General features: G+C 40.2%; 1 protein-coding gene across 4 annotated transcripts in view; it reads left to right on the top strand.

Moving 5' to 3' along the window:
• The window catches only part of LOC138783143 (polyamine-modulated factor 1-binding protein 1-like), a 279,398-nt gene that overhangs the window by 23,583 nt on the left and 228,723 nt on the right, over positions 1–27,092 (top strand). For all 4 annotated transcript variants that reach the window (XM_069957440.1, XM_069957441.1, XM_069957443.1 and 1 more), the window contains exons 3-6: positions 9,640–9,723; positions 14,399–14,566; positions 18,301–18,384; positions 20,757–20,924. In XM_069957440.1, coding sequence (XP_069813541.1) covers positions 9,640–9,723; positions 14,399–14,566; positions 18,301–18,384; positions 20,757–20,924 — 504 coding nt within the window. The remainder of the gene's footprint in view (positions 1–9,639; positions 9,724–14,398; positions 14,567–18,300; positions 18,385–20,756; positions 20,925–27,092) is intronic.

Here is a 27,092-nt window from a genome sequence, read left to right as displayed (position 1 = left end):
TAGCTTCTTGAGTACAGAGGGAGCCTTTTTTGGCTGATGAAACCTATTACAGAGTTTCTTAAAATCGCTTATACTACTGATTTCTGCAATAAAAAAAAAAAAAATGACAGTTACGCTTTAAATTGCTGATACTGGGGCCACTGTCGATACAGGGCACTTTATGTGTATTTCAATCAGGGTCTTGCTGCCAATTGCACAGGCACATTGACAGTATGCACGTGGTCAGCTTTAGCTATATTCAGGCTAGATTATGTTGGCTTTTACAAGTAGGATGAGCAGAGCTGTTGAACAGTTACTGTGCAGTTTTAAACAGTGATATTTGTACTGTCATTGGTCCGCAGAGTAATTCTTTAGTTTTTGTACAAGAGTCTTTGGAATAACATAACATAAAGACTATTTGCTTTTACCTTTATTATTACTGCAATCATGTTAAGAGCATTCGGGGCAGAGTTGTTCCATCTGTAGTGTTGTGTAAGCAGTTCATTTACATGTGGATCGAGAACAAAATTACAGAGTGTTTTTGAAAGCTGAAATTATACAGTAAATTGTCTGTGAAGCTTGTAAATCTTTTCTGATTCCTCTAGAAATACTTGCGCTCCGTGAAAAGCCATAATTTAAGATTTACAGGATATCCCCTTTCCAATTGACAAAGATTTTTATGCCAGGAGAGGACATAAGGTGCATCCATTTTATTTCAGTCTGAAGGGAACAGCAATTTTTAGTTTCCATTTTAGTTATAGAAACGTACATTTTACTATTATTATTGTATATAATATCATTGATCATTTTATATTGGTCACACTGTATTGAAATATTCACTTTATTACTTGTGAGGATATTCCATGAAAGCCATTGTCATTATGAAACATATATTTACATCAAAGGATTCTTTTAGTTTTTTTTCTTAACCTTTGGGTGACATTTTCATCTGACATATCAGCATTGTACACCCATTGTCTATTGACTTCAGTGTAAAACAGAAAACAGTGGGATAATATGACCAAGAGTGCATAGGTGATGGCTGGAGACTTTTGTTTCCCTTTATTACAATATTACCGGAAAAGCTCTTTCAGAACCCTATTGATCGCTAGAACACCAAGACCCTGACCAATCAAAACTTCCACTTAGGTGAGTCAGTAAACCTGTGGTATAGAGTTCCAGAACAGCCTGTAAGATGTCTTAGAAATTTGCCTACAAGGAAGACACAGATTAGAAGAGAGTAGTCAGACAATCTTATTGTGAGACTACTTTTCTCCAAAGGTAGCAATGTCCTGGAGTCTTGGTAAAATTTTTCAGAGATGGATGTGCACATTTAGGCATGTTCACACATGGCAAGAACAGCGACCATTGTGTGACATGGCCGTGTGACACATTTGGGTGTGCCCGCACTCCAATTAGCCTTAGACCACAATGTAAAGTATGTCCAGGAGCCGTACTTTACACTGTGAGCACAGACTATCTTGTACGGCTGCTGCTCACTAAATAGCGGCAGCACAAAATAAACCTGTCAATGATATTGTGGGGCAGCAGAGAACACCGGCCCAAGTGTATACAGAGTGTATACACCACGGGCATTGTTCCATACACCCTAATGTAGCTATACCTACCCCGTTGTACTTGACTAAGTGGAGAATTTAGCTAAACAAGGACCCCTTGGCATCTCTGTGCCTTTTGTTGCCCTCCAGTTGGGTTAAATGACATTTTCCAAATCGAAGCCAACCTATATAATTTTCCAAAGACTTTAAGGATGACAACTACACTCTTCAACCGTTTCTGTAATCCCTGTCTCCATTATTTAGAAGATGTTCCGGAAAAGTTACCCATTATGCTGCATGATGCTTTGAGTCCCAGTGTCTTGGTCTAAACTGCATACAGAACATCATGGGCATCCATATACCATCATCTACAGCATTGTTAAAAAGAGGCATCCTGGGGTCAGAAACTTGTCACTGTGTGAAAACTCCCATTGACAAAGTTGTGGGTTTACAAGGGATCGTCAGGCTAGCAACATCGCTGTGTCATGTGACATCAACATTACTGTCATTTACCATGAAGAGACTACTACCCCCGGCTAACCTGCACCTATCCTGTTCTGTGCTCACTACATCTGTCACTTAAAAAAAAATGTAATTGTCTGCCCATTCAGCCCCTTTAATACATGTGTTTGTGACATAGAAATGACAACCAGTTTGTCCAACAGCACCGTGGAATTGGGTCCAAGTTGGTGGGTGGAGGAAACGACGCATGCTAAAATGTCAGCTATCCCCAAAACTGACCAATAGTACATAGAAAATGGAAAAGTCTGATAGCATCCAATGTTCAATAAGTTTTTTTCAAGCTTTATTGCTTATCCTACTATATAACACTGACATTTCAACCCTATGGGTTTTTATTATGCAAGCTTGATAAAGACCCATAGGGTCGAAATGGCGCTGTTATGTACTCGGATATGCAATAAAGCCTAAAGGGTAGAGAAAGTGTCTAAAAGATAAAAAAAAATATAAGTTGTCTTAGTGCACACCTATCCATGTAAGTGTGGGTAAATAACAGTTCCCAATGGACTCTTTGTCATTAAGCAATTTTCTTTTGAAACCCACCTATGCTACAATAAGGTCATTTAACGCAAGGCACAATTTTATAAAAACACTGGTTTAAACATTATTTATAAAGTCTGCAAAACAGTTTCAAAACTTAATTTTGGACAGAATCGCTGTAATTACTGGGCTGGTGGTTCAAGCAAATTATTATGTATAATGGAAAACGTGTTTAAAGAAATGTGCAGGCTGTAATTAAATGATAGGGTTTCATAAATGCCTGTACTTTTCGTGTTGAGTAAGCAGGGCGTGCTGTACAAATAACTTTTCTACTTTCTCTCTTTTTTTTTCTTTTTTTTTTCTTCTTCTTGTTTTATATTTATTTGCTATACAAGACTGTTTAACCCCTTAACACCTCCAGGTCTCGAGAGCGGTGAAGTGGTTAACCAGGTACACGATCCCGTTAACGTGCTACACTTTCAAAAGAAAACATAACTAATAGTTTCTGTAAAGATCACACGTCTCTCCAACATCTGTTTTGAGTCTACTATGAAAACTGTGTCTCTGATCTCATGTGTTGAACTTCTGTATCTTTGCCACTGTCTATTTCCTGCGAAAAAATACACTGAACAATAATAGCTTTTGTTCTTAACCTTCCAACCACTGGAGCAGCTGAACAAATAACTTCCATGCTTTCATTTGAAATAATTTATTCCACGTATATGTTTGCGCAAAGTCATTTCATTTATTGAATGTTTCATCATTTAAAAATCAAATTGTGGGATTGAAACTACTGAAAACTGCCATCTAATGGTTTCCTGATGCTAAACTCTCTTAGTAGCATTTTCTTGGAAATACATCATTTCGACTCGAGCCGTAGAAAGTGTCCTCAGCACTTAGCAACTTTAATGTATTGTGCAAAAAAACACCATTTAACCACTGTTTACTTTTTCCGTGTTTCCTTCCCTGTCAGTGTTAATTATCGCTGACATTCATTTTGCTTTATAGTAGTCCTTGCTGCCAGATTTCGACAGAAATACCAACGTAGAGATTTCATTGTATTAGGACGTGAAGTTCTAAATGACATGCAGTTGGATAAACATTTTCAGGTTTTGGAAATGCTGAAATAAAATAGGGATTAGTGGAATGATAGGCAATGATCTTTTTCTTCTTCATTCCGCTTTATATAAGCAGAAAGCAGCTGCCAGGCACATAATAGTAATAACTGTGGCCATTTTCACTTCTTCTGCACTTCTGTTTAATGGAAGTCTCTTCTTTTTGGGGGGACTCTAAGCTGTTGAGACAAGGGGATGACTGTTTTACAGCGTGGCGTAGTAATTCAGCTTCCTGGGAATCCATGTTAAGGTCATTAATTTAAATGCTTCTTAAAGTGGCTTGTAAAAGGGACTTATTAAAAAGACAATGATGCTACTTGACTTGTTCGGTGGAAGATTTTGACTTTTTATTTTTTTTTATAAAAATGAACCAGTTGGAGAACTCGGAAGCGTCTTATGCAGTGAATCCGTACTCAGAATTTAATTATATTTCCATCATATCTTTTATTTAATCTATCACTTTCAAAAATGTTGCTCATTTAAAAAGTACTGTAATTTCGTTACTATGTAAAATCCAGAAAATGTCAAGAATTACTATAGCAAATAGCTAATGACCTATAGCGTTGACATTGGCTGGTGTCAAGTGGCTACATCTGTGGCACAAATGGGGCAGTCAAGTTTGCCGTTGCTAATCTTGAAAACCAAAAAATTTTCAATTCCTTAAAGCGAATGTACCTTTAGTACATTCGCTTTACGTTTTGCACATGGATAAAACAGCGCCGGTGCAGGGAAGTTGATGCCGCAGCTTTTTTTTAACCGTGGCCCGGTCCTGCCTCCAGTGCTTCATCCCTGGCTGGTGCCCGGGAACAGAGCAGCACTGTACACGGGAACCAGGCCACAGTTCAAAAAAAGGTCAATGGCGCAGGGAAGCTGGTGCCTTATATTCATGTGCAAAACTTAAAGCGATTATACTGATGGTACCATGTCTCCCTCTGCTCCAGCCTGCATGTTTCAAAGCTGAACGATCGTGCTAACCCAGTCATCTTTAGAGAAGGGATCTAAAAACATTCCTGTGTACCAACAATCTGCCCAACCTAAACCGCTTGTACCTTCGGATAGCTGCTTTTAATCCAAGATCTGTCCTGGGGTCCATTTGGCAGGTGATGCAGTTATTGTCCTAAAAATTTTTTAAACTTGCAGCCCTGTGCCAAACTGGCGTGGCCTAGAGTGTCTGTGCATTAGGCTGGCACAACCTCTCTGTCCCTCCTCCCCGCCCTCCTTATCATAAGGAATGCTCTAGGCAGATTTTCTCCTATTTCTCACCTGTGTAAGCACGGCACATGGGCTGGATCGTTAGGACACCTGTGCAGTGTTCACTGCAGAGGAATAGGAAAAATCCTGCCAGTGGCATTCCTAATGATGAGGAGGGTGGGGAGGAGGGACGGAGGGGTGGTGCAAAGCTAGGGCATAGGTACTCTAGACCACAGCCGTTGGGCACAGGGCTGCAAGTTTAAAAGATGTTTTTTAGGACAATAACTGCATCACCTGCCGAACGGACCCCAGGACAGATCTTGGATTAAAAGCAGCTATCCGAAGGTACAAGTGGTTTTGGGGGGGGGGCATATTGTGGGTACAGAGTGGCTTTAATAGCTATCTAATGTAAAAGAAAGCTTGAGATACTGTTGAATACTTTTTATATATTTTTGGCCCACGATGTACCATTCCATCCTAAGGGTATCCCATCAGTTCACTTCTCCCATTAAAAGCCAATGAAGAGCTGAGCAAATAACCTATTTCAGATTAATTACTATTTGGTTTATTTGTCTGATTGTTGATGAATAATTTAAGCTTCTCCTAACATGATGTACAGTATGAATAGTTATTATATCCTTGTATGATTTGTATTTTTAGCTTATATTTAGCTGAGCCATTACCATTTACCTGAGGTTTCTTTCTTCCAGAAATAGCATTAATTGGGTAGGAAAGAAAGAGGTTGTATAACAATATAAAAATAAACCCAATCCAAACAGGCAGTGTTGAAGCAGCTTATTAGAGGATGTTCACTATTTCTGGCTATGTGACAGATTGGTAAATAAAGTTAAAAATATTAAAGTGGATACATCAGCTGAATACACCATCTTATGTAAGGGTAACAGACAACAGGAATAAGTCTGTTCTCCTTTGACCTGAAACAGCTCAAAACTTTTGTGCTATTTGTTTAAATAGGTGTGAAGAGAATGCTTTGGTCTCTCTCTCTCTCTCTCTCTCTCGATATAGATATAGATATAGATATATATATATATATATATATATATATATATATATATATATATATATATATATATAATGAACAGAGTTCCGCTGCGCTCCTTCGGTGAAAAAATCAAGTGTTTATTTCATAGCAAAAAATTACAAACTGCAACGTTTCAGTCTCATCACGAGACCTTTCTTAAGCATCTCAAGTGTGTGTGTGTGTGTGTGTGTGTGTATATATATATATATATATATATATATATATATATATATATAATGTACATACAATACATACATACGCAATCATAGTGGATTTTTCATTCCTCTGCGAGAATGTAAAGCGCATTCCCAGTTAACCCACCGATGCAGGGCTAATATGTCACCTGCCCGTGCTGCTGCTTGCTTTACAAGCTCCCGGCTCCCTGGCGTGCCGCTCAGCCAAATAGTGGCTTCGGCGGGACAGCACACTGATTGGCTGAGGGAAACAGGAACTTGAGAAGCAAGTTAGCCAAACTTCCAGAATTGTCAGGTTCAGCCAATTTCAGGTGTATGGGTACATTTAGACAAAATAAAAGCTAACCCCTCCAACTTCTTCTCTTCCCTGGAGTAAGGTGACAAGTTTTCTTGGGTTAGCTCCTTGTTCAGAGGCCATTAAGGTCAGGTCCAGCAGTGTGATCATGGGTCAGGTGTCCCTTAATTCTTTATATTTCTATGAGAAGCTCAAAGAGATTCATAGAAGACATTGACTTTCAAATGCACAGTGTAATGGAGATGGTACAGTCACGTGATCACACAGCTGGATCTGAAGGTCTCTGAACAGGCAGAAAGGCAGCTTGCCCCTTTACCTCTCTTGGGGGGGAAGAAAAAAAGGGGGGGGGAGTGGGGACTTCTTTAAAAATACACTCCAGGTAGGCTCAAATAAACTTCAAAATAGGCATCAGGATGACTTGCATGTAAAAAAAAATGCCTGTAAAATACACTTGTTAAAGGTAAATAATTTCACAGTTTTTGCCTTGAATTACATGTGTATTTTTCTGTTTCCATTTTACCATGTGAACATTGTCTAAAAATAACTGTATCATATTGCAGCACAGCCAGATCCCAGCTTATTCAAAAGAACACTCTTTAATATTAATAGTTAGAAAACATCAGATGTGTAAAAAACAGATCAAAAAAGTGTAGTCTGTGGTGCTCCAAGGATTTCTTTGTCTGGGGTTTCACTGTTTTGACTGTAGGACCTTCAACCTATTGTGCATTACTTTGTGTTTGCTGTGTGTGAAGACATCCCTGGACAGTAGGTTCTTTCATTAAAAAGACATTAGATCATTTGAATGGTAACAATCATTTATTTTGTTTATTCCCCTTTTTTGCTCTATTTCAGACTCGGTTCACATCTTTTTTTGCATCCTTTTGAAAGATTTCTTATTGCAGGATGCAACAGGGCAGAAAAATAATGGAGGATACTTATTTGTCCTGTTTTAAGAACAAGGTCCAGATGGATCCTGTTTTTTTGTAGCTCAAGTCAATAGCAACAGGATGGGCATCTTGTTTAGAAGGTTCCTTTTTCAAGAATCTTTCAATGGGAGGCAAAAATGTAATATGAACAAGATCACATACACTTTAGTCAAAAGCCAAACCTGATCAGTTCAGTTAGATTGGCTGTCTAAACTCTATAGGGACCTCCTGATCTCTCCCAACACATGATGTTTAGGAAGAGAAGGGTTGGCTGTGTTGGATTTCAGTTGTCTGGCCCTATGTTCTCAAAGAGATAAGCCACCATCAGAGCTGTCTGATGTGCAGTTCACCACACTATTGACAAGCTTAGATGTTGCATGTTCAGTATATTCCTGGTCTTCTTTCTGCTCTAAAATTGCTTAATTTCATCAGTGGACAGGGTCACCTAGGCGGGGCTTCACATTAGTTGGGTCCTCCCCCCTAGCACGAAGATGGCTCAACTGCCGTGAAACTTTGCCTAGGTGACCCTGCCCACCAATGAAAGCAAGAGTAAGGGGGGGGGGGGGGTGACGGTATCAGTTTTTCCTTTTTTTTTTTCATTGAAAACAAAGGGATGTTCAGTCACGCAGTATATTCATATGGGACATCAAAGAGATAGCTGTCGGCCAAATGACAGCTATCGAATGTGTATGGCAACCTTAAAGTGGTACTCCGGGCTAGCAGTACTTTTAGGGGGTGGATATAGAAGGCGTCAGTCACTTACCTCCCCGGTCCCTCCGCGTGACGGGAGAACGGGACAGCACGATCGGGGACTGCTAGCCCAGCGTACCCCTTTAAGACCTACGGAAAAAAAGCCTCAGATTTAGAAAAATAACGTATTTTTCCTTAAAAAAATGAGAAGACACGGGGGGAGATTTATCAAACTGTGTAAAGTAGAATTGTCTTAGTTACCCCTAGAAACCAATCAGATTGCACTTTTCCTTCCTCACAGATTTAAAAAAAAAATAAAATAAAAGATGGTATCTGGTTGCTAGGGGTAACTGAGACAATTCTACTTTACACCAGTTTGATAAATCTCCCCCACAGTGTTCCTCAACTTTATTCCTCAGGGACCCAGACCATGTCATGATTTGATCATATCCCATACATAGAACAGCTGATACACTAGCTATTGTTATAGCACCCGTCAAATAGTAAGAATAATAAGACTCCTCATATCTTGACTTGTTGGGGTTACATTAAAGGCCATCCAGCATGCAGGTACTAAATGCCTACAGCTTAGGTGCAGGGTTATTTGCCTCCCATGTAACATAGTTTCATTGGTGTTGTTTTCCGCATGCTACCAGTCACCTTGCTGCCATTGTTGCTGGTATTGTGTATGTTGCTGGTGCGCTGTTATTTTCAAGGTGCTAGATTCCTTTCCATGTTAAACAAATGCCGGCTGTTTGTTGCAGGCTTTCCTTCTAACTAATGTATAATTGGAATATATATTTTTGAAGGCAATGACCTTGACTGTTTGTAATGGCATCTAAAGCAATTATGTGGCTGATGGTGATGGAGGAAGATGGCAGGGAGCAGGCAGAGTTGCATGAATTAGTGTAAACAGGCAGCGTTGCTAAGCAGTATTAGTTGACAGTTAGCTTTTTAATGAGGGAAGACACACAGTAATTAAATGTTGACACACAATTATGAAATATATCACATAACAAATCAAAAACGCAATAAGGGAATAGGAACAGACATTTCTGGCAAGAGAAAAAAAAAACTGTCCCGTGCTCCGTCATCTGAAACTGTTTTTTATGAGCGCAGGGTGAAGGTCAAGGAGGTATCTTAACTCCATCAATCGTGTGGACAGTTACAAATGACCTTTCACTTTCCATAAGACATTCAATATTCTGAATTGGAGAGATACATTTTTCTGTGTTTAGAAAATGATGAAATTGAAATCCTTCATATCACGCAAGGTGCTGCAATGTTGAAGTCTCATGAACGCCTCATTCACCCCAACGTGCATTCATGCTCGCTCCCCATTAACATGGAGCCAATCACTTAACGCCTCGCCGTGTATTCCAGGAGCAAAATGGCCACGGTGCCCCCGCTCCGAAACCAGTAAGTGTGTTCAAAGATCATGTGAAAAATTACTGCGTAAAATTGCACCTCGAGCAGCTGTTATCAGATATCGTCTGCCACGCTAGAAATAACGGGTTTGACATTGCCATGCATTTACTTCCGTGCGTTCGGTAATTTGGAGAGCAGAGAACTTGACGTCGTTGCCGCTCAAGTTGTGAGTTGTTTCCATTCAAATATTTTCTATAACTGTATTTTTTTTTCTTTTTCCTTAGATACACGACAAAGAAAGCAAACGTGAGGCCCTACAGAAGGAACTATTAAAAGCTCAAAACCAGTACTCTGCATGTTATGATGAGGTAATCAATTTTAATTGCCTGTTTTGTATTAACCTTTGCTTTTTATTTCCTTATTCCTTGGCAGTGTAAGTACCTAAAATATACATCTATAATTAGGGATCCTGTTGTGATTGTTTATGGTTTCTGTTACCTTTTGTAATGTCTCCATGATGTGTGCCAAGTAGAAAAACCATTTTCCTTTCTGCTTCCCAACAACCAAAAATGTATATTTTCAGTTTAGTATAATGTGAACATAAGTGCTGGAGAAGTGTGTGTGTGTGTGTTTATGCGCATATACACACATATATATATATATACATATATATATATATATATATATATATATATATATATATATGTATATAATATGGATTTTAAGCTGCAGGCCTATAACTTTTATTTTTCCATTTGTTACTACAGTATTTTTGTACAGTTAAGGCTAGGTCCACATCTTGTTTTTGGCCCCACTCCGGGCCACATGTTGGGAATTTGTGAAAAAAGGATGCCGAGGTAAGCCCGATGTGCAGCCCGGAGTGGAGCCGATGGCCCCTTTGACTTGTATGGGCAGGGCGTAGTAATTTTGTGACTATGTTCTGTTCATTTCCTGGAGGTATACTTCTTTTGTTCAGGGATAAAAAGTGCGGAAGACTGCGGTGTTAAGTCCTGCACAAAAGAAGTATACCTCCGGGAAATGGACAAAATGTTGTCACAAAATTAATACGTCCTGCCCATACAAATTAACAGGACCCCATGTTGGGCTGTACGTCGGGGTTTACTTCATTATTCTTTTTTCATAGATTCCTGACTTGTTGCCCGGTGTACGGCCGAAAACAAGATGTGGACCCTATTCCACCGAACGATTATCGTTCATAAACTCGCTCCAACGACCGCTCGTTAACGATAATCGCTTCGTGGAATTGGTGTAAACGAGCGAACGACAAAGGCGAAATCGTTATATTGTTTTTTTAAAATAGTTTTTCATCATGTCGAAAAAAAAAAATCTTTGGTCTTTGAAAGATAATTCGCTAATCTGTTCATAAAATTAGAAATCTTTCAGTCGTTCGTAAAAAGGTTTAAAAAAAAGTAGGTGTGTCGTATGGTCATGATCACCCCGACGAACATTTTAAACGACCTTATAAAGACCGCAAAATAATCGTTACATTACATATATCGTTCACGTTATGTGTTATCATTCGCTAAAAAAAAATTGTTTAGTGATCATTACGAGCGGACGTTGGAACGAGTTTATGAACGATAATCGTTCCGTGGAATAGGGTCTTAAGGCTGTGTTCACATCTGCATCCTTGTTTCCATTGTTCGGCTTTATCATAGGAGAGTGATAACAAAATGAACCCCTTGATGGCCGCCCACGGTTTTTCAATGGCAGGGCTTGCGGATCCAAAGTCTGCAGCGACGTCTCTTGGTGTCACTGCAGTAGAGGGCGGTTTCTGACAGCCGTTTAGCTCCTGTATTGTTACTTACAGGTCTGGTTCTTAGGTCTTCTCCAGAGTATAGGCAGGATCGGAGAAACCACATGATACCAGTTTAACTATTTGATTGCTACTGTGCATGACAACAGCATGATCAAAGAGGATTTCCTAGTGAACTGATGGACCAGGCCTGTCTGGTTGGGCACAGTAAATGTAATCCTAGTAGCAGCCTGTGTCCAAGTGAAATCGGATATAATGCATTGGCATATACGAGTATGTTAATATAAGAATGAAATAAATGATCAAATAGTAATTCCATATTAGTATACAGAAAAATATAAACTAAAAAAAGTATTAAATAAAAGGTTATATTTTAGATATTTAATTTTTTTTTTACAGTGCATACAGTAATACAGTACATAAAAAACTCCATATGTTGTGTATCTACACGTCTATAATAACGTTTAACGGCATATTTCATGTGAAAAGTAAACCTTGTACAAAAGTAAACAAAAAAAGACCCCTAAAACACCCTATTTCTGCTGCAAATAAAAACATATATACACGTCATAGTCATTTATATGTACCATCAAACTATGCCAAAAAATGTACGATTTCTGATGCTTAAAACAAGGCCTCATACAATAGTGACAATAAAAAATAAGGGTTTGACTGCTGAAATGCAAATGGGAAAGAACTAGCTGGTCATTAAGGGGTTAAAGGGGTATCATTACTTGGGCTTGTTACCCCCTATGTATAGCATAGACTGCCTGGACACCCACTGATTACATACCTGGGATGCTCCATGGTTAATGGAGCACTCCGCGCACCTGGACGGCCATCATGGCCAGCGCACCATTCATTTTCACCCCTTTAACGGCTGGATCCTGTGCTGGACATTGGTGGCTCCCAATTGACCGCATTGATTTTAATGGGGTCCATTGGGCTTTTGTCATGGTGTCCATGATATGCTGTTTAGTTCAGTAGTTTTGACAGCATATGGGATGGTGAATCGTGATGAAATGTCTAATTCGACTTGGATAAAGGCACAGTATGCTTGGTATGCTCCCACCAAAGGTTTGGCCTAGTGTATACAATTGTATAAATAATTATGCATGCAGTATACATTTTTTATGTCTGCGTGAGACCAGGGATGTGTCTGCTGTCTCACTTCTCTCCTTCCTGCATGTAATGTTTTACATGAATTAAAGGAAGTTGAACAGCTGAAGTGGCGAGTGCCATTATCTTTGTCTCACGCGGATATGTTTATTGCTTAGAACATAGATTGAACAGACTAATATCTCCACGTATCTGCTCACTGGCAATATGTGATTAGACTGTGGGAGTGGTGCCAGCTTCTTGGTTTGCTACAATTTGTCTGTATACATTTTTATATGGTTCAGTAGAGAGTGCCGAAAGGACACCCTTTTACAGTGTTTGCGCATCAGTCTCATAATATATCCTGTTGACGAATTTTAGAAGGATTGCCTATTCAGGATACTTATCTATTTTAAGAGTTGGGAACATCTAGAAAACATTGTTCTGGAAGACACACATGCATTACACAGACTACCCACTGTTTTTAATAGATGCAGGAACCTGTGCATCTATTAGGGAAAACGTTTTATATATTGTTGCAAGTATATAGAAAATAATAACAAGTAGCTTATGCTTACCTCACTGTGCTTCCACGTTGTCCTTCTAAGGATCTCCGGGTCCACTTCCGAGGCGGACAGCCAGTCACTGACCTAGGCAATGTCCCGTCTCAGTCAGTGATTGGCTAAGCAAGCTGTCACCACCAAGAGGAGTCTCAGAAGTGAAGGTGGAAAAATCACCGGGGATCCCAGAGACCCCTAGATGGACATCAGGGGAGCATTGAGAAAAGCAAAAGCTCTTTATTATTTTCTATATACTTGCACCGATGTATGTAAAAGTTTTCCCCAACCGGATAACTCCTTTAACATAGTTGTTTATAATGAATCCTTGTATTCCTCATGAAAATTTATCCTGAAACAGCTTTATAATTCCCCTGTTTCTTCAAAATATTTTTGAGCAAATTTCCCTTGTCAACTGGGCGTATCCCTGCTCTGTCTAGAGTTCTAGACAATATCTGAATCAGAAAGAACACACCCCAACTGGTAACGCCCAGTTGTCAATTTATTTCGCAAGAAACTGCAGAGCGGCATGATTTTTTAGTTGTCTAAAAGGGAACTCTAGAATTATGAGTCTTACAATCTTTACCAAGGCTATGTTCACACTACAATTTTCAACAGCCATTATTTGATATGCAAATATACTTTGGCAGCCATTCAATGCACCATTAAACTTGCATTGAATTTTATTGGAGAGACAGAGAAAGGACAGCCAAAATAAAATCAACTAAAAATAACGGCCATTGTTAGCTAAATAACGTCCACCAATAAGTGTCCTGACCATTAATTTGATGGCCCCTACAAAGAACGTCTGTTATTCTATGCATTGTGTGAACTAGCGGCTGTTGTTTCCATAGACTTCATTGGAAATCATTGAAGATTGAAAATAAAGGCCGTTATAGTATTAAACAAATACAGTGGGGGAGATTTATCAAGCATGGTGTAAAGAGAAACTGTCTCAGTTGCCCCTAGCAACCAATCAGGTTCCACCTTCCATTTTCTAAAGAGTCTGAGGAGTAAAAGGTGGAATCTGATTGGTTGCTAGGGGCAACTGAGCCAGTTTCACTTTACACCATGTTTGATAAATCTCCCCCAGTGTGGCCTAAAATACATATGTCATATGAAAATCCTAGCAAGCCTTCATTATATTGTCGCTTCATTGTGGAATAATGGTAATATTCTGAATTATTAGGAATGTTATTACTATGAATCCAAGTCGTTTGCCTTCAATGAGTTATACTATATAAGTAAGACCTAGAGATTTAGTCAAAGACAAAGGACAGCCGAACGGGAAGCATTAAAAGAACCTGCACAGAACACCATGCAGACAGCTCCGTATGATTATGAAACTATTGAAATAAATATCAAGTATTTCCTTTGTACTAGCTGCTTACATCTCTGACCCAAGCAAACAGCTGTCAAAAATGCCATTGCTTTTCAAGTCTGCAGGAGTCTATAGTACTTGCACGTTGTAAATATTCAAGAGACAAGCAGCTTTTTGCTCAAATTAGATGCAATTCCTTCAGAGGATTAGGCTCCACTTTAGGGAACATAATGTGAAGATGGGACAGCAATATTTGAAATGAACCTTGCGTTTATCTGTTTTACATCCAGTTGCTCCACCGGGACAAACTTCTACATAAACTTAAGGAAGAAAATATTCAGCTGACAGAGCAAATCATGCAGCAGTCCCAGGACATTTCCAAGATGAGTGAAGAAAGGAAGAGACTGGAGCTGAAGCTGGCAGTTGTCACAGAGAGACATAAAACGGCACAACAGGAGGTGTGTGTCTGTACGTGTGTTACAATAAATGGAGCCCCCTTCCTCCTCCGGCGCCTCTTGTCAATTACAAGTTTGTAGAATGTAACAAGGCATGTCATTTGTAACCTGTGTTCTTCCCAAATAGCAACAACCTTTGCGTCATTACTTTTAAAAAGTAATGCGACTCATTTTTCTTTCATGATCCGTTCTCGGTGTCTGACGAGAGTTTGCAGTGTTTAGTGCAGGGTTTGGCTGGGGAAAGGAAACCTGATGGGTATTTGAAACGTTAAAAATGGAGGGTGCCAGTTGGCAAACATTCTTAGGGTAAGTCTACAAGCGTTGGATTTATTTGAAGGGAATCCGCTTGCATTTGTTGCATGCAGATTTGCCAGGGTTTATCCCTTGCTACATTTGTAAAGGGCTGAAATTTTTAAGCGATACTGTATCCACCAACCCACCCACCATCCAAACCACTGGTACCATCTTTTTATGGAGAGTAAAGTTTTCCCTTTCGTGCCTTTTGAAATGTTCCTGTTACCCTGGTTAGGGTAAAAAATTATCTTTTAATCTGCAGCAGCTGAGTCAATGAGGCGTGGCACTGTTTAGAAAAGCGATGAATAGGAGAAATCCTGGGGGTTTTCCTATTGACAAGGAGGGTGGGGAGGAAGAAAGGAGAGGCGTTGCAGGCCTAGGGCACGGATGCTCTATCCCAGTGATGGCTAACTTTGACATTCCAGCTGTTGCAAAACTACAACTCCCATCAGGTCTGGGAAGACAAAGCCATATCTTTGGTTGTTCAGGCATGATGGAAATTGTAGTTTTGCAACAGCTGGAGTGTCAAGGTTAGCCATCACTGCTCTAGGCCATGCCTCATTGACTCTGGCTGCTGCAGATTAAAAGATCATGTTTTACCCCAACCAAGGACATGTCCAGAAAGGACTTACTGTCATCAAATGGATGGTACCAGCAGTTGGGGGGGGGGGGGGGGGGGATACTGTAACACTTTATAATCTGCCCTGGCAATCAATATCTGTGTGGAAAATTTCTGCAGCGTGTGAATGAGATTTATGTAGCTGCCAGGATGTTTTCTGCTGCTGATTTTTACCGGTGCACATAAGATTTGCAGGGATTCCATCTCATGCGGACTTACCCTTATAGGGAATCTGTCAGCTGCAACTAATGTGTCAAACTGCTGACACTGTTAGGTAGCTGTCATGTCAAGGAGACACATGGTACCTTTTAAAATATCCATCTGAGCCAGAACAAAGAGAAAGGTGTCCTGAGTCCCTGAATTGCTGCAAGCTGAAAAGCCTAATGGCTTCCCTCCCATCCCTATCCCTGCTTCATTGATAGTGATCTGAAGCTGAACCCCAAGTTGGGATAGGAGAGGAGGCTTTCCTTTCCAGCTGGCAGCAATAGTGGCTCAGGAAAGTATATTTCTTTGTTGTGGTAGCACATATGAATATTTGAAGAGTACAATGTGTCTCCTTGACCTAACAGCTATTTAACTGTGTCAGCACTTTGGAACATGAATTGCAGCTGACAGATTCACTTTAAAACTTGTCCTTACAATGAATATCTTAATCCTTCCTTAAAGAGGTTTTCCATGCCCTGTTCCTCCCCCTGCTTGACCTTCATCAGAAGAACTTTTGCTTTGTGTCAAAAATGTTATTCCCATCTCAGGCCATGTTCACACAATGTATATTTTCGTACAAGTACGGCCTTTGTTGCCGATTGCAACAACGGCAGTGATTATTACGAAAATATACGTTACCTTGCCGTCTATGGAATCTCTAGCGACACCACAAACAACTAACATGTCAGTTTTCTGCGACCACTATTCATTGAATAGCGGCTGCAGAAAACCCTGTCAGTGCACACAATGGAGGGAACTGCTCCAGCAGCACGCTCCATAGTGTGCAGTGGGAAGTTCTAATGCGCCTACATCAGAACTCTGTGGCACTAAAGATCATCTTGGCGGTATTGCAGTACAGGCTGGAATGATCTTTTTTTTTATTTTATACTTTATTTATGAAAATTTTTCCAAGATTATGACAGATATACAGAATCCATTTTACAAAATTAGATGACACAAACATACAACATATCCAATAATCCTTGCCCATAACCAAAAAACACCCCAACCCCCCCCCCCCCCCACTGGACTGAAGGAAAAAAAAAAAAAAAAAAAGGAGAAAAGGGATTTTCACTCCCAAGCCCATTTTCCCCCAAAACACTGGTACTTATGAAGGCCGTTTCTTTTCCTTGAATACCAAGCTCGTTCATACGACATGATTTTATTAACCGTGTTAATCTATTCTTGAACAGAGGGAGGAGTTACCGCTATCCAATTTCTAAGGATAACCAACCGAGCGTAAAACAACACCCTTATGGTAAGCCGCTCATATTTCGTAATTTTACTGGAGTCCCCCAAAATTAAAGTGAGCGGATCCCTGGGAATCTTATACTTAAGTCTGTCATCAAGTATGTCACAAACTTCCTTCCAGTACTCCCCAACACTTTGACAGGACCAAAACAAATGAAAAATATCAGCATCTTCAAAGTTACACTTGGGGCATTGAGCTTTTTCCGAAATACCCATTCTACCCCATTGTCTAGGGGAGTAATAAACACCATGCAAAAGGCCGGAACAGGCCGGAATGATCTTTAATGAGACCAGCCATTCCGTGACCCGGCCAGGTCATGGAACGGCCGATCTCTTACGAGGTCTGAACATAGCCTCATAATGTTATGGATTTTGAGGCTTCCATCTCTAGGATCCCCATCTCAATTCTAAGATTACAGTGGACCAAGGTAAAAACCCTTCCTTTCTGTAGTTAAAGGTCCACGGCTATGGACAGCCCCAAAGACGAAAAATATGAATGTAGCGTTAGGCTATGTTCCTGCACCGTATTTTTGATCAGTATTTTGCCACCAAAACCAGGAGTGGATTGAAAACACAGAAAGGCTATGTTCACACACTGTTGAAATTGAGTGGATGGCCGCCATATAATGGCAGGTAACGGCGGTTGTTTTAAAATAACAGCAATTATTTGTCATTAAATGGCGGCCATCCACTACATTTCAATAGTGTATGAACATAGCCGTTTTGTGTTTTCAATCCACACCTGGTTTTGGTTGCAAAAATACTGAGCAAAAACGCTGTGTGGGAACATAGCCTTAGGCTGGTTTCACATGGCAGTATTTAGCTCAGTATTTAAAAGCCAGAATCAGAAATTGTACCTTCAGAGAAAAATGTATTGGGAAGATTTACACCTGTGTTTCCTTTCTTTGTACCCACTTCTTTATTTTGGCTTACAAATACTGACAACACTGACACACAAATCAAACATGTCTGATTGCTTCTATGGAATTGCCCTCTCTTGGGGCCATGTGTATGGACAAGTTTAGCCTAACGTTTGTGTTTTTTGTTTCATGACCCTGAAAGAGTCCATTATGTCGCTACGTGAAGGGGTTAAACCGGACAGGTCTAGTTCTAGCGGCACTTTGTGTAAGGGTTTGTCTGTAGATGTATAACTTGGTATTGGCCTTTGTGTAGAATATCTAAGGAATCGTTCGTTGAAAGGAACCAGCAAGGAAAAGAAGTGACACAAAAAGGTTGAGAGCACAATGCCTTGTCTTGCTCAAGTTAGTTTTGAATGAAGTTACTTATTCATTCCGGTGTCTTAACTCTCGCTCATTGTCCATCTGTATTTAATTTTGATATATCCTCCCCCCCCCCCTTCTTTTTTCAGGTTAATAACAGAGATCAAATCATATTACAACTTAAAACAGACTTGAAAACATCACAGGAGAAATATTTTGGCACTCAAGAAGAAGTAAGTACTTTGAGAGTTTAGACTGAAACGTCTGTTCACAGATCATTCTTCAGTTTCCATAGCTGTTGGTAAGATGGAAGTGCTCAGCTTCTTTCCTACCACTTCCTCTGTGTATGGCACGGTTACATGTAGTACACTCCTCAAGACGTTGGAATTAAAGGTTTAATAATTCGTAGAAGGCTTTTTCTGTCATCGTTGACCTCTGAGTTACCGTCACGCAATGCACAACAATAAACAATTTTACATTCAAAGATGGAAGTTGGGGGGTATACACAAGTCACTTGGTTTAATTCAGTGAGAGGCAAGCTCTGACCTTGTTGCATAGTAACAATCTCAATGATGAATATGTGCTGTCACAATGGGACGGCACTGCTTATTATTGAAAATCTTCTATTAAATTAATGAAAATTATACAATCTGTATTTTTTTGTGTATTTTGTAGCCATATAACCCTGAATTTCTCGTACCAGGTAAGGAATACCTCAGATAACATTTACCATGGTATGCAGGGTTTTGAGTGGACAAAAGCACGATTTAGAGGATTGCATGTTTAGCAGCTTTTTATTTTCCATTTTAAATGTTGAATTCTTGCATGCTGTGAATGAACTAAGGAAATGTTCTTATCAAAAGAGAACTTATTTTTTTTTTTTCTGTTTCTACAGTGTCATTACCTACCAGTCGATACATAACTGTGGGTGTCTATTCTCTAACTTTGCTATATGTAGTGCATACAGGGTCACATTAGAAATATTTGCAATTATAAGTTCCCTTTTCTGTAGTTCTCAAATGCAGTGCTGACTATTGGCCAGTAAGGTCAGGTTAAACAGGTTTTCTGCTTAAGGGTAGCTTCACACATACGGAATCTGCAGTGGATTACACGCTGCGAATTTGCAACGAAATCCGCTGCGGATCCTGGTACTGTATAGTTTAATGGGTCACATACCCGCAGTGGAATTTTCATTCCGCTGTCAGTATGTGACCCAGCTCCTTTAACCGCCCACAGCCCCGGCCTGGAGCATACATTACCTGCTCGGCACCGTGGCTGTGTGTGAGCCTCCTGCCTCCCCTCACACACAGCCGTGGCACTGAGCAGTTAATGTATGCTCCGGGTCAGGGGCTGCGGACAGCAGGGGTTTAAAGGGGCCGGCTTACATATCCGCAGTGGAATGAAAATTTTAATGCGGATATGTAACCCCATAGACCTTTACACTACATGAATCCGCTGTGGACCCGGTACGTGTGAAGCTACCCTAAACATAACTTTTCATATCTTGCTGCCCATGGTAAGACAAAAAATTAATTTCAGACTTTTTGTTATCTATTCTGTCTCCTTCTCTACGTTATGAGCCCCTGCTTTCTGCTGAAGACATAAAAACTATGGGGGAGATTTATCAAACATGGTGTAACTGGCTCAGTTGCCCCTAGCAATCAGATTCCACCTTTCATTTCTTAGAGACTCTTTGGAAAATGAAAGGCGGAATCGGATTGGTTGCTAGGGGCAACTGAGCCAGTTACACTTTACACCATGCTTGATAAATCTCCCCCTATGTGTGAGCTTTTCTCTCCATCCCTCCCTCCCTTCTGAGATGTCTGATGTAAACAAGTCCCAATCTGCAACTTTGTAATGCCGGGAGTATTACAGTGAGTTCAACAGAAACTTAACCTCAGATTAACTCGCCTAGCATTAGGCGAGCTACAAAGTTGGTGATGAAGCTTGCCAGGAACATATTTACATCAGCTGTCTGTCTCAGAAGGGAGGGGGGAGGAGAGAAAAGCTCACTCACAGATTTTTGTGTTTTCAGCAGAAAGCAGCAGCTCAGAACTGGGAGAAGGAGACTGAATAAATAACAACAAGTATGGAAGGAATTGTTAGTCTCACCATGAGCAGGAACACATGAAAAAAGGGGTATTCGAGTGGAATACCCCTTTTAATGTACCTTTAAAAGACCACAAGTTTAGTATGGGGATCAGAGAGTTGAAGAGTTGGATCCCAGTCATTGTTGCCTACTTCCTTTAACCCTCAGCTCCTCCAATAGAAATGAAGCCAAAGGACCTGCCATTCGCTGAAAAGCAGGAAATTAATTACCTGACACAGCCAGAGGTAGCAGCATAGAGCAATCGGTTGGCCAGATAAAAGAACTTCTGCTGCCCATACTGCCGCATAAAGTACAAGAACTTTTTTTGGCACCTTTTCACCTTCCCAAAACACCCCTTAAATTACATCCATCATTGGCCAACTTTCTTCTAAGTGCAGCAATTTGATGTCCAGTTACATGATTTTATAAAGATTTACCATTTGGTTGCCAACTTACATTTCACAGGTGAAAAAAAAGACACTTATTTTTATTAACCATTTAATTATTTTTTTTTAGTTAAGTCTTCAAGAGGCAGAAGTTTCAAGACTCCAGCAAAGAGTTAAATCTCTCCAAAGCGAGTCTCGGGAATTGTGGGAAAAATGCAGTGATCAGGAGGATCGATTAAATCAGACTGAAAAGGCAAAGCAGCAGCTATTGCATGAAGAAGAGCTTCACCTTGGCCAGGTAAATGGAGAAGACTTCCTATCTCCTTTCTCAAGAAAATTGATTAGAATCAGTGTTTTTCTGTTTGAAATATAAGAAATAATTTTTTATTATTGCACTTAAAGTAATGTGGTTACTTAAAGATTTCTGAATAAGTGAAGTGGTTCAGTTAGCCAGAAGTCTACATCTAGAGGCTAAGAAATCAGATTGCAGCTATCCTCCATAGAATCACTGATTCAGTCAATGGGAGCTGATGTCATCACTATTTCTTCAATTGCTTTGACCTATTTACTGCCAGTTGTAGGCAAAGTTTGCCCGAATCTTACCATATGTTTACCCAAAATATAATGGATAAGGCACAAAATATTGACAAGGCAAAAAAGTAGGACTATTTAGGCTATGTTCACACACTGTATAAACAATGTCAGTTGTTTACCCTGTCAAAAAATGGCGGTGTGCCTACAATCCAAATTGCCATCGAAATCAGTTCAATGTACGGCCGTGGGAACAGCCATACATTGTGTGAAGAGACTGTAAACAACGGCCGCTGTTCAGTCTGACGGCATGACATTAATTGACAAGTCATTTATTTCTATGGCAAAAGGGGAACAGTGGCCATCGGCCAATACATATCCCATTTCATAGACATATGCAATTTTCTTATAAAATGGAAAGTTTCTTGAAATTTACATGAAAATAACCTGCAAAGTACAGGGAGGTAAAAAGTATCCTGGAAAATGGCAAGAAATTTTCTTCAGTAGTTATATAAGGTAAATGTTTATACACATCCAGTTTCTTAAAATTTCATTGGACTTTATTTGGCTCTTTGTAGGTGTTGTAACTCTGAATAGAAGAAGATATTGAGTTGTTAAAGAGAATTAGTCTGGTCCACACTTTTTCTTCACAAATTATGGCAATTTGAAACTTTGAGCCCTAAACGTGGTTTTTAGGGAGAAAATCATCAAGAGATGTGCTCAGTTTTGCATATGAATAGAGCAGTGCCATTTTATTCCCGGCTGGGGTGAAGCACTGGAGGTGGGCCGGCCTGCCCCCAGTGGGAGGAAACCCTACGCCCCTCTTTGACACGGCTCCTTTAGAATCAATGCACTTAAAAGAAGGGAGCGGGTTTCCTCCCATTGGGGGTGGGCCGGCCCGCCTCCAGTGCTTCACCCCAGGCTGGCGCCTGGGAATAGAACAACGCCGTAGGCAGGAACTGGGACGCAGTTAAAAAAAAAAAAAAAAAAAGGCCTACGGCATCGGCTTTCCTACACCGTTCTATCTGTGCAAAACTTAAAGCGAATGTACTGATGGCACGTTTCCCTTAAGATTGCTATATACATCAGACATAAATCAGCTTAACCCACAGATTTAGGTGGGACTAGGGGTCTCCTCTTACTCTTTCCTTAGGATAATGACTAATTCAACCACTTTTGTCTCATGTTTATGCTCAGCTTTACAAAGAAAGTTGCAAAGAGTAATCATCCATCTTTGTTTTTAGTATATAAAATTATTGACCCAAGTACACAGATATCATAAGCCTATGTGAATAAGGAACAATGGTCTTCCTCATGGAATCCATAAGATCATACTGTGTGTATTTGATCTTTGATTTTATATACAATGAAAGATTAATCTTATCAAGGCACTGGAATAGCATGACCCATTCCCAAGCCAAGTCCATGCTTGCCATTGGAGGAACTGAGTTATCGTCTGAGCCAGTTTACTGTACAACCCATTGTATAATCTGTTGCTTCATTGAGAAAAAGCTATTCCATTGCATTAAGATCCCCTGCGATGATGAGATGATGAATATTCTTTATGTTTGATCATGCAGAAGTCGTAAGTGTTGGTCTCCGTGAGTAAAGATGGCAACACTTAACATATCCGTAATGGCAGATCTTTGAACATTGAGTTACTTAAAACAGAAACTTCTCATTTACACAGTTTATGCCCTTTAACAAGGAAAAAAATATAATTGTTTCATCAGCCGTACCATTTTCCATTATGCAGACTTCCCATTCATCAAGTTAAATACTAACATTGTGTGAGTGAAGTTGACAGGTTGGCAGACTGGTGTAAGGCATTCAGCTTCAGCTTTTCCTCTTCCCAGATCTCTCGATGTTCTGGATTTCACGAGTAGACACGGGATCAAATGCCATATATACATTCAAGCACGTTCTACAGTGTGATGAGATAATCTCTACAACAGAGTTACTCCATGTGCTCCTCTTTGTAATGTGTTTAAACAAAGGCAGATAATGCTTTGTGCTGTAGTCTATAATGAAGCAGCCGCTATTGTTATTATCATACCAGTAGGATTCTATTCTTCTGTAAATTATTACAGTGCAGTACTACTGTCAGCTACAGTCATTAGAGTGTCACTGTCGTTATAACTTTCACAGACTAAATCAACAGTAGATGTGATATAAAACAAGTTTGCGGTTTCCTTTTTGTTTTTTTTATAGTTATCATGGAGTACACGGCACTTCCTGTGTTTTTAGACTTTTTTTTTCTTTTTTCAAAGAGTCTAAACACAGGAAGTCCAGTGTTTCGCAGGCCATCTGAGCGCTCACAGAGAAGGCAGTCCTATGATTGACAAACACATTAAGCAGTGACACTCTGTACTGGCCAGACTTCATGTGTTAAGTTTTTTTTTTTAATTATGAATGTAAATTGCAAACTTTCCATATATCATATCTTTTGTTGATTTAGATATTGAAAGTTATAATGACAGGTACACTTTAAATGCTTGATGTGGATCTCACGCCAAGACTGATTTTCATAGAAAATGATCAGTATGTTTTGACTTGCTAGTATTTATTAGAATATGTGGGGAGGTAAAGCTGAAAAACATCTAGTTTGAAACTGTAAGCTAAATTTTCCATATGTGAGCCCACCCTAGCCCATATGGAGAAACTCAGATAGTACAAACCCAGTTTTAAGTAAGTAATTCTAATCTATGGTCTACGCAACAATGTCACAGGATTCTGGTAACCAAAATCTTACTTCCATGCCAGAGAGTAAACGGTGATCAATAATTGGCAACTCTGTTGGAATGATCTCTAGAGTGGCACATTAGGGCATCTGTGGCTTATGCCTGAGGGTGAAAAGGACTACAAGAAATAGCAGAGGGGCATATTCAACACCAATAGTCATTTATTAATGTAAACCTTTGCCCATCCTCGGGTAAGGAGTCCAGTGGGTGGTCCTAATCAGTGACATAACTTTCTCTATATGCATAGTCATACAGCGAAGGCTGTCAGTCATTTACTTGGACCACCCACTGGACTCCTAAGCCTAGAATGCACAAAACTTAAAATGAATAAAGTACAAATTATTCAGAATCTCTTCAGTGACAGGTTCCCTTTAAAGTCTTTGATAGGATACAAAATGTTATCATCTGACTTAAAGTGCCACTGTCACTACGCATGTCAAAAGTTTTCATCGGTCCGGGTTTGAGTGTTTGGATCCATACCGATCGGGAGAACAAGCCGGCAGAGGACAGTGCTGTAACCCTTCCACTGCTGTAACCCTTCTGAGTTAGAAAAAAAAGAGTCAGACTTATAAAGGAACAATTTTTTTTTTCTAAAGCCCCACAAGGTGATGAGCTAGAGCAAGCGAGCACTGTCCTGTCAGGTCAGCGCGCGCTTGCTCCTCGTTCCCCGCTTGCTGTCGGCGCTATTACATGTGTTGAAAGCAAGCTGGGGGCCCGCGGGGAGCCTATAGGGGTTAGCTGCGTTCTGCTGCCGCCACTCCTATTACATGGAGCAACAGCAGTAGATCTTTGCTATCTGCATCGTTTCTCTTTCAGCATGTTCAAAGTCAACGATCAGTCGACATTGTGCATGCTGCATCGTGCAGGTCTTCTATTACACGTAGCGATTATAGGTTGAATACAGCAGATATTTAGTTGGTGTAATAGGGCCTTAACTCGGGCGGGGAGTGGACACGCTGCAGCATGGTCCTCTCCCTGTTCTTCCAGGTGGTAAAGATCTGAACACTTAGACCCAGACCAATTAAAGCGACTCCGTATCCACAATCTGACCCCCTCAAACCACTTGTACCTTCGGATAGCTGCTTTTAATCCAAGATCTGTCCTGCGGTCTGTTCGGCAGGTGATGCAGTTATTAATTATTACTTTTAATCCTGCAGCACTGTGTCTAACGGCCGGGGCTTACATTAGTATATGCATTAGGCTGGCACACCCTCTCTGTCCTTCCTCCCCACCCTCCTCATCATTAGGAATGCCCCAGGCAGATTGCTTCCTATTCCCCTTCTGTGTGCATAATGAACATGGGCTGGATTGTTAAGACACCTGTGCAAAGCTCAAACAGCAGTTTATGTTCCTGGATCATTCCTAATGATGAGGAGGGCGGGGAGGAAGGACGGAGAGGTGGTGCCAGCCTAATGCATATACAAATGTAAGCCGCAGCCGTTAGACACAGCGCTGCAGGATTAAAAGTTGTTTTTAGGACAATAAATGCCGAAGGGACCCCAGGACAGATCTTGGATTTAAAGCAGCTATCTGAAGGTACAAGCGGTTTGGGGGGGTCAGATTGTGGGTACAGAGTCGCTTTAAAACTTTTCACATGTCTCTATGACATGTCAAAAGTTTTTTGTAACGACAGGTACACCTAAAAGTCACATGTGTTCATTTGATCGCAGACCGGTTCGGAACAGCTTTGTTTCAGTGCTCAGTACTTGTAGATTCTGAATAGGTAATTAAACAGCCTGTATTTCTAACACCGCTACCCTAGCATATTCCCTGAAATAGTCGGGGAAGTAAACTTGACAAATGTTGGCTTTTGGCTTGCGAAATCAAGACTGCATAAGAAATTAAGGTGATTTTACAAGTCAAATTGAAAGTGATGAAAATAAAAATGCGCAGAACTGCTTAGAATAAGCAGGATGTGGTATTTAATCAGCCACTTTTAGAATAAAAATTAGTGACTAAACAATAAGCCTTTATGTGCCGTTCTAAAATCTGATGAACGGAAAAGTCCTTCTCTTTCTTGTCCTTCCGCTTTCGCCTTTATAGTCTGATCTCTTGTGTGCGTTTGTGTGGTAATGTATGCAACATAACTTCTCCCCATGATCTTCATCCTTCCTTTCTATTTAATGGCATGCATTTCCAGTCTTTCCCTGCTGCATATTAAACACTGTTTGTCTAGCTCAATGCTAATATCTGGCTACACTGCTTGTCATTGTTTGCCTTAATGTTACCACTGTTAGACGTATTCTTATCCTTTTTGATAGGATATTCCTATTGTGATATCCTATTTGCAAACTCTTAAGATCCCATACAGAAGGTAATGGCCTATAGTTGGCTTTGGAAACTGACCATTGCAATAATATTTCGGACCATATACAGTATAAATTGTATCCCTATTGGTGCTCTGTTTGGAAACGGGGGAGATATATAGTTGCAGTTATAGTCTATCTACAGTATATTAAAAATGAAGAAGATTGAGCTGTAGATTTAGGCTATGTTCCCGCAACTAGATTTAGGCCTAAAAAATGATGGCCATCTATTAATAGGGACGGTCGCAAATAATAACCATGGATGTTATTAGTGGCTGTCATTATTAATAGACGGCTGCCTTTGCCTAATAAATCACGGCCATACAGTGGATTTTAACAATCACAAATCACCTGGTGTCAGAATAATATACAGATTTGTAAATAACTTCTTTTTAAAAAATCTCAGATCTTCCAGTTAGTATCATCTGCTGTGTGTCTGGCAGGAAGTGGTGTATTCTTTCCGGTCATTGCCCTCTGCTGCCACCTCTTTCCATGTCAGGAACTGTGCAGAGCAGTAGCAAATCCACATTAAGGGTACAAACCCACTTGACGTATTTGCTGCGTGAATCAGTCTTAGAAAGGTTGGCTTTATACGATTGTTCTGCGTTAAAATACGCAATTGCGTATTTTTGAAGCGTGAAGCTTGTTGTTAGCAAAGCATCAGTTGTTAACAACCTGTGCGAAAAACGCATGTAGCTTCACGCTTCAAAAATACGCAATTGCGTATTTTAACGCAGAACAATTGTATAAAGCCAACCTGCGTTTTGCCTGCTTATTTTTAAGACTGATTCACACAGCAAATACGTCAAGTGGGTTTGTACCCTTAAAAATCTTTTCTGCTCTGGACAGTTCCTGTCACAGACAGAGGTGGCAGCAGTGAGCACTGTG

The sequence above is a fragment of the Dendropsophus ebraccatus genome, chromosome 2 (assembly GCF_027789765.1).
Source record: "Dendropsophus ebraccatus isolate aDenEbr1 chromosome 2, aDenEbr1.pat, whole genome shotgun sequence".
Lineage (NCBI taxonomy): Eukaryota > Metazoa > Chordata > Amphibia > Anura > Hylidae > Dendropsophus > Dendropsophus ebraccatus.
The sequence above is the reverse complement of the archived record's forward strand: the minus strand, read 5'-3'. Positions and strand labels throughout refer to the sequence as shown.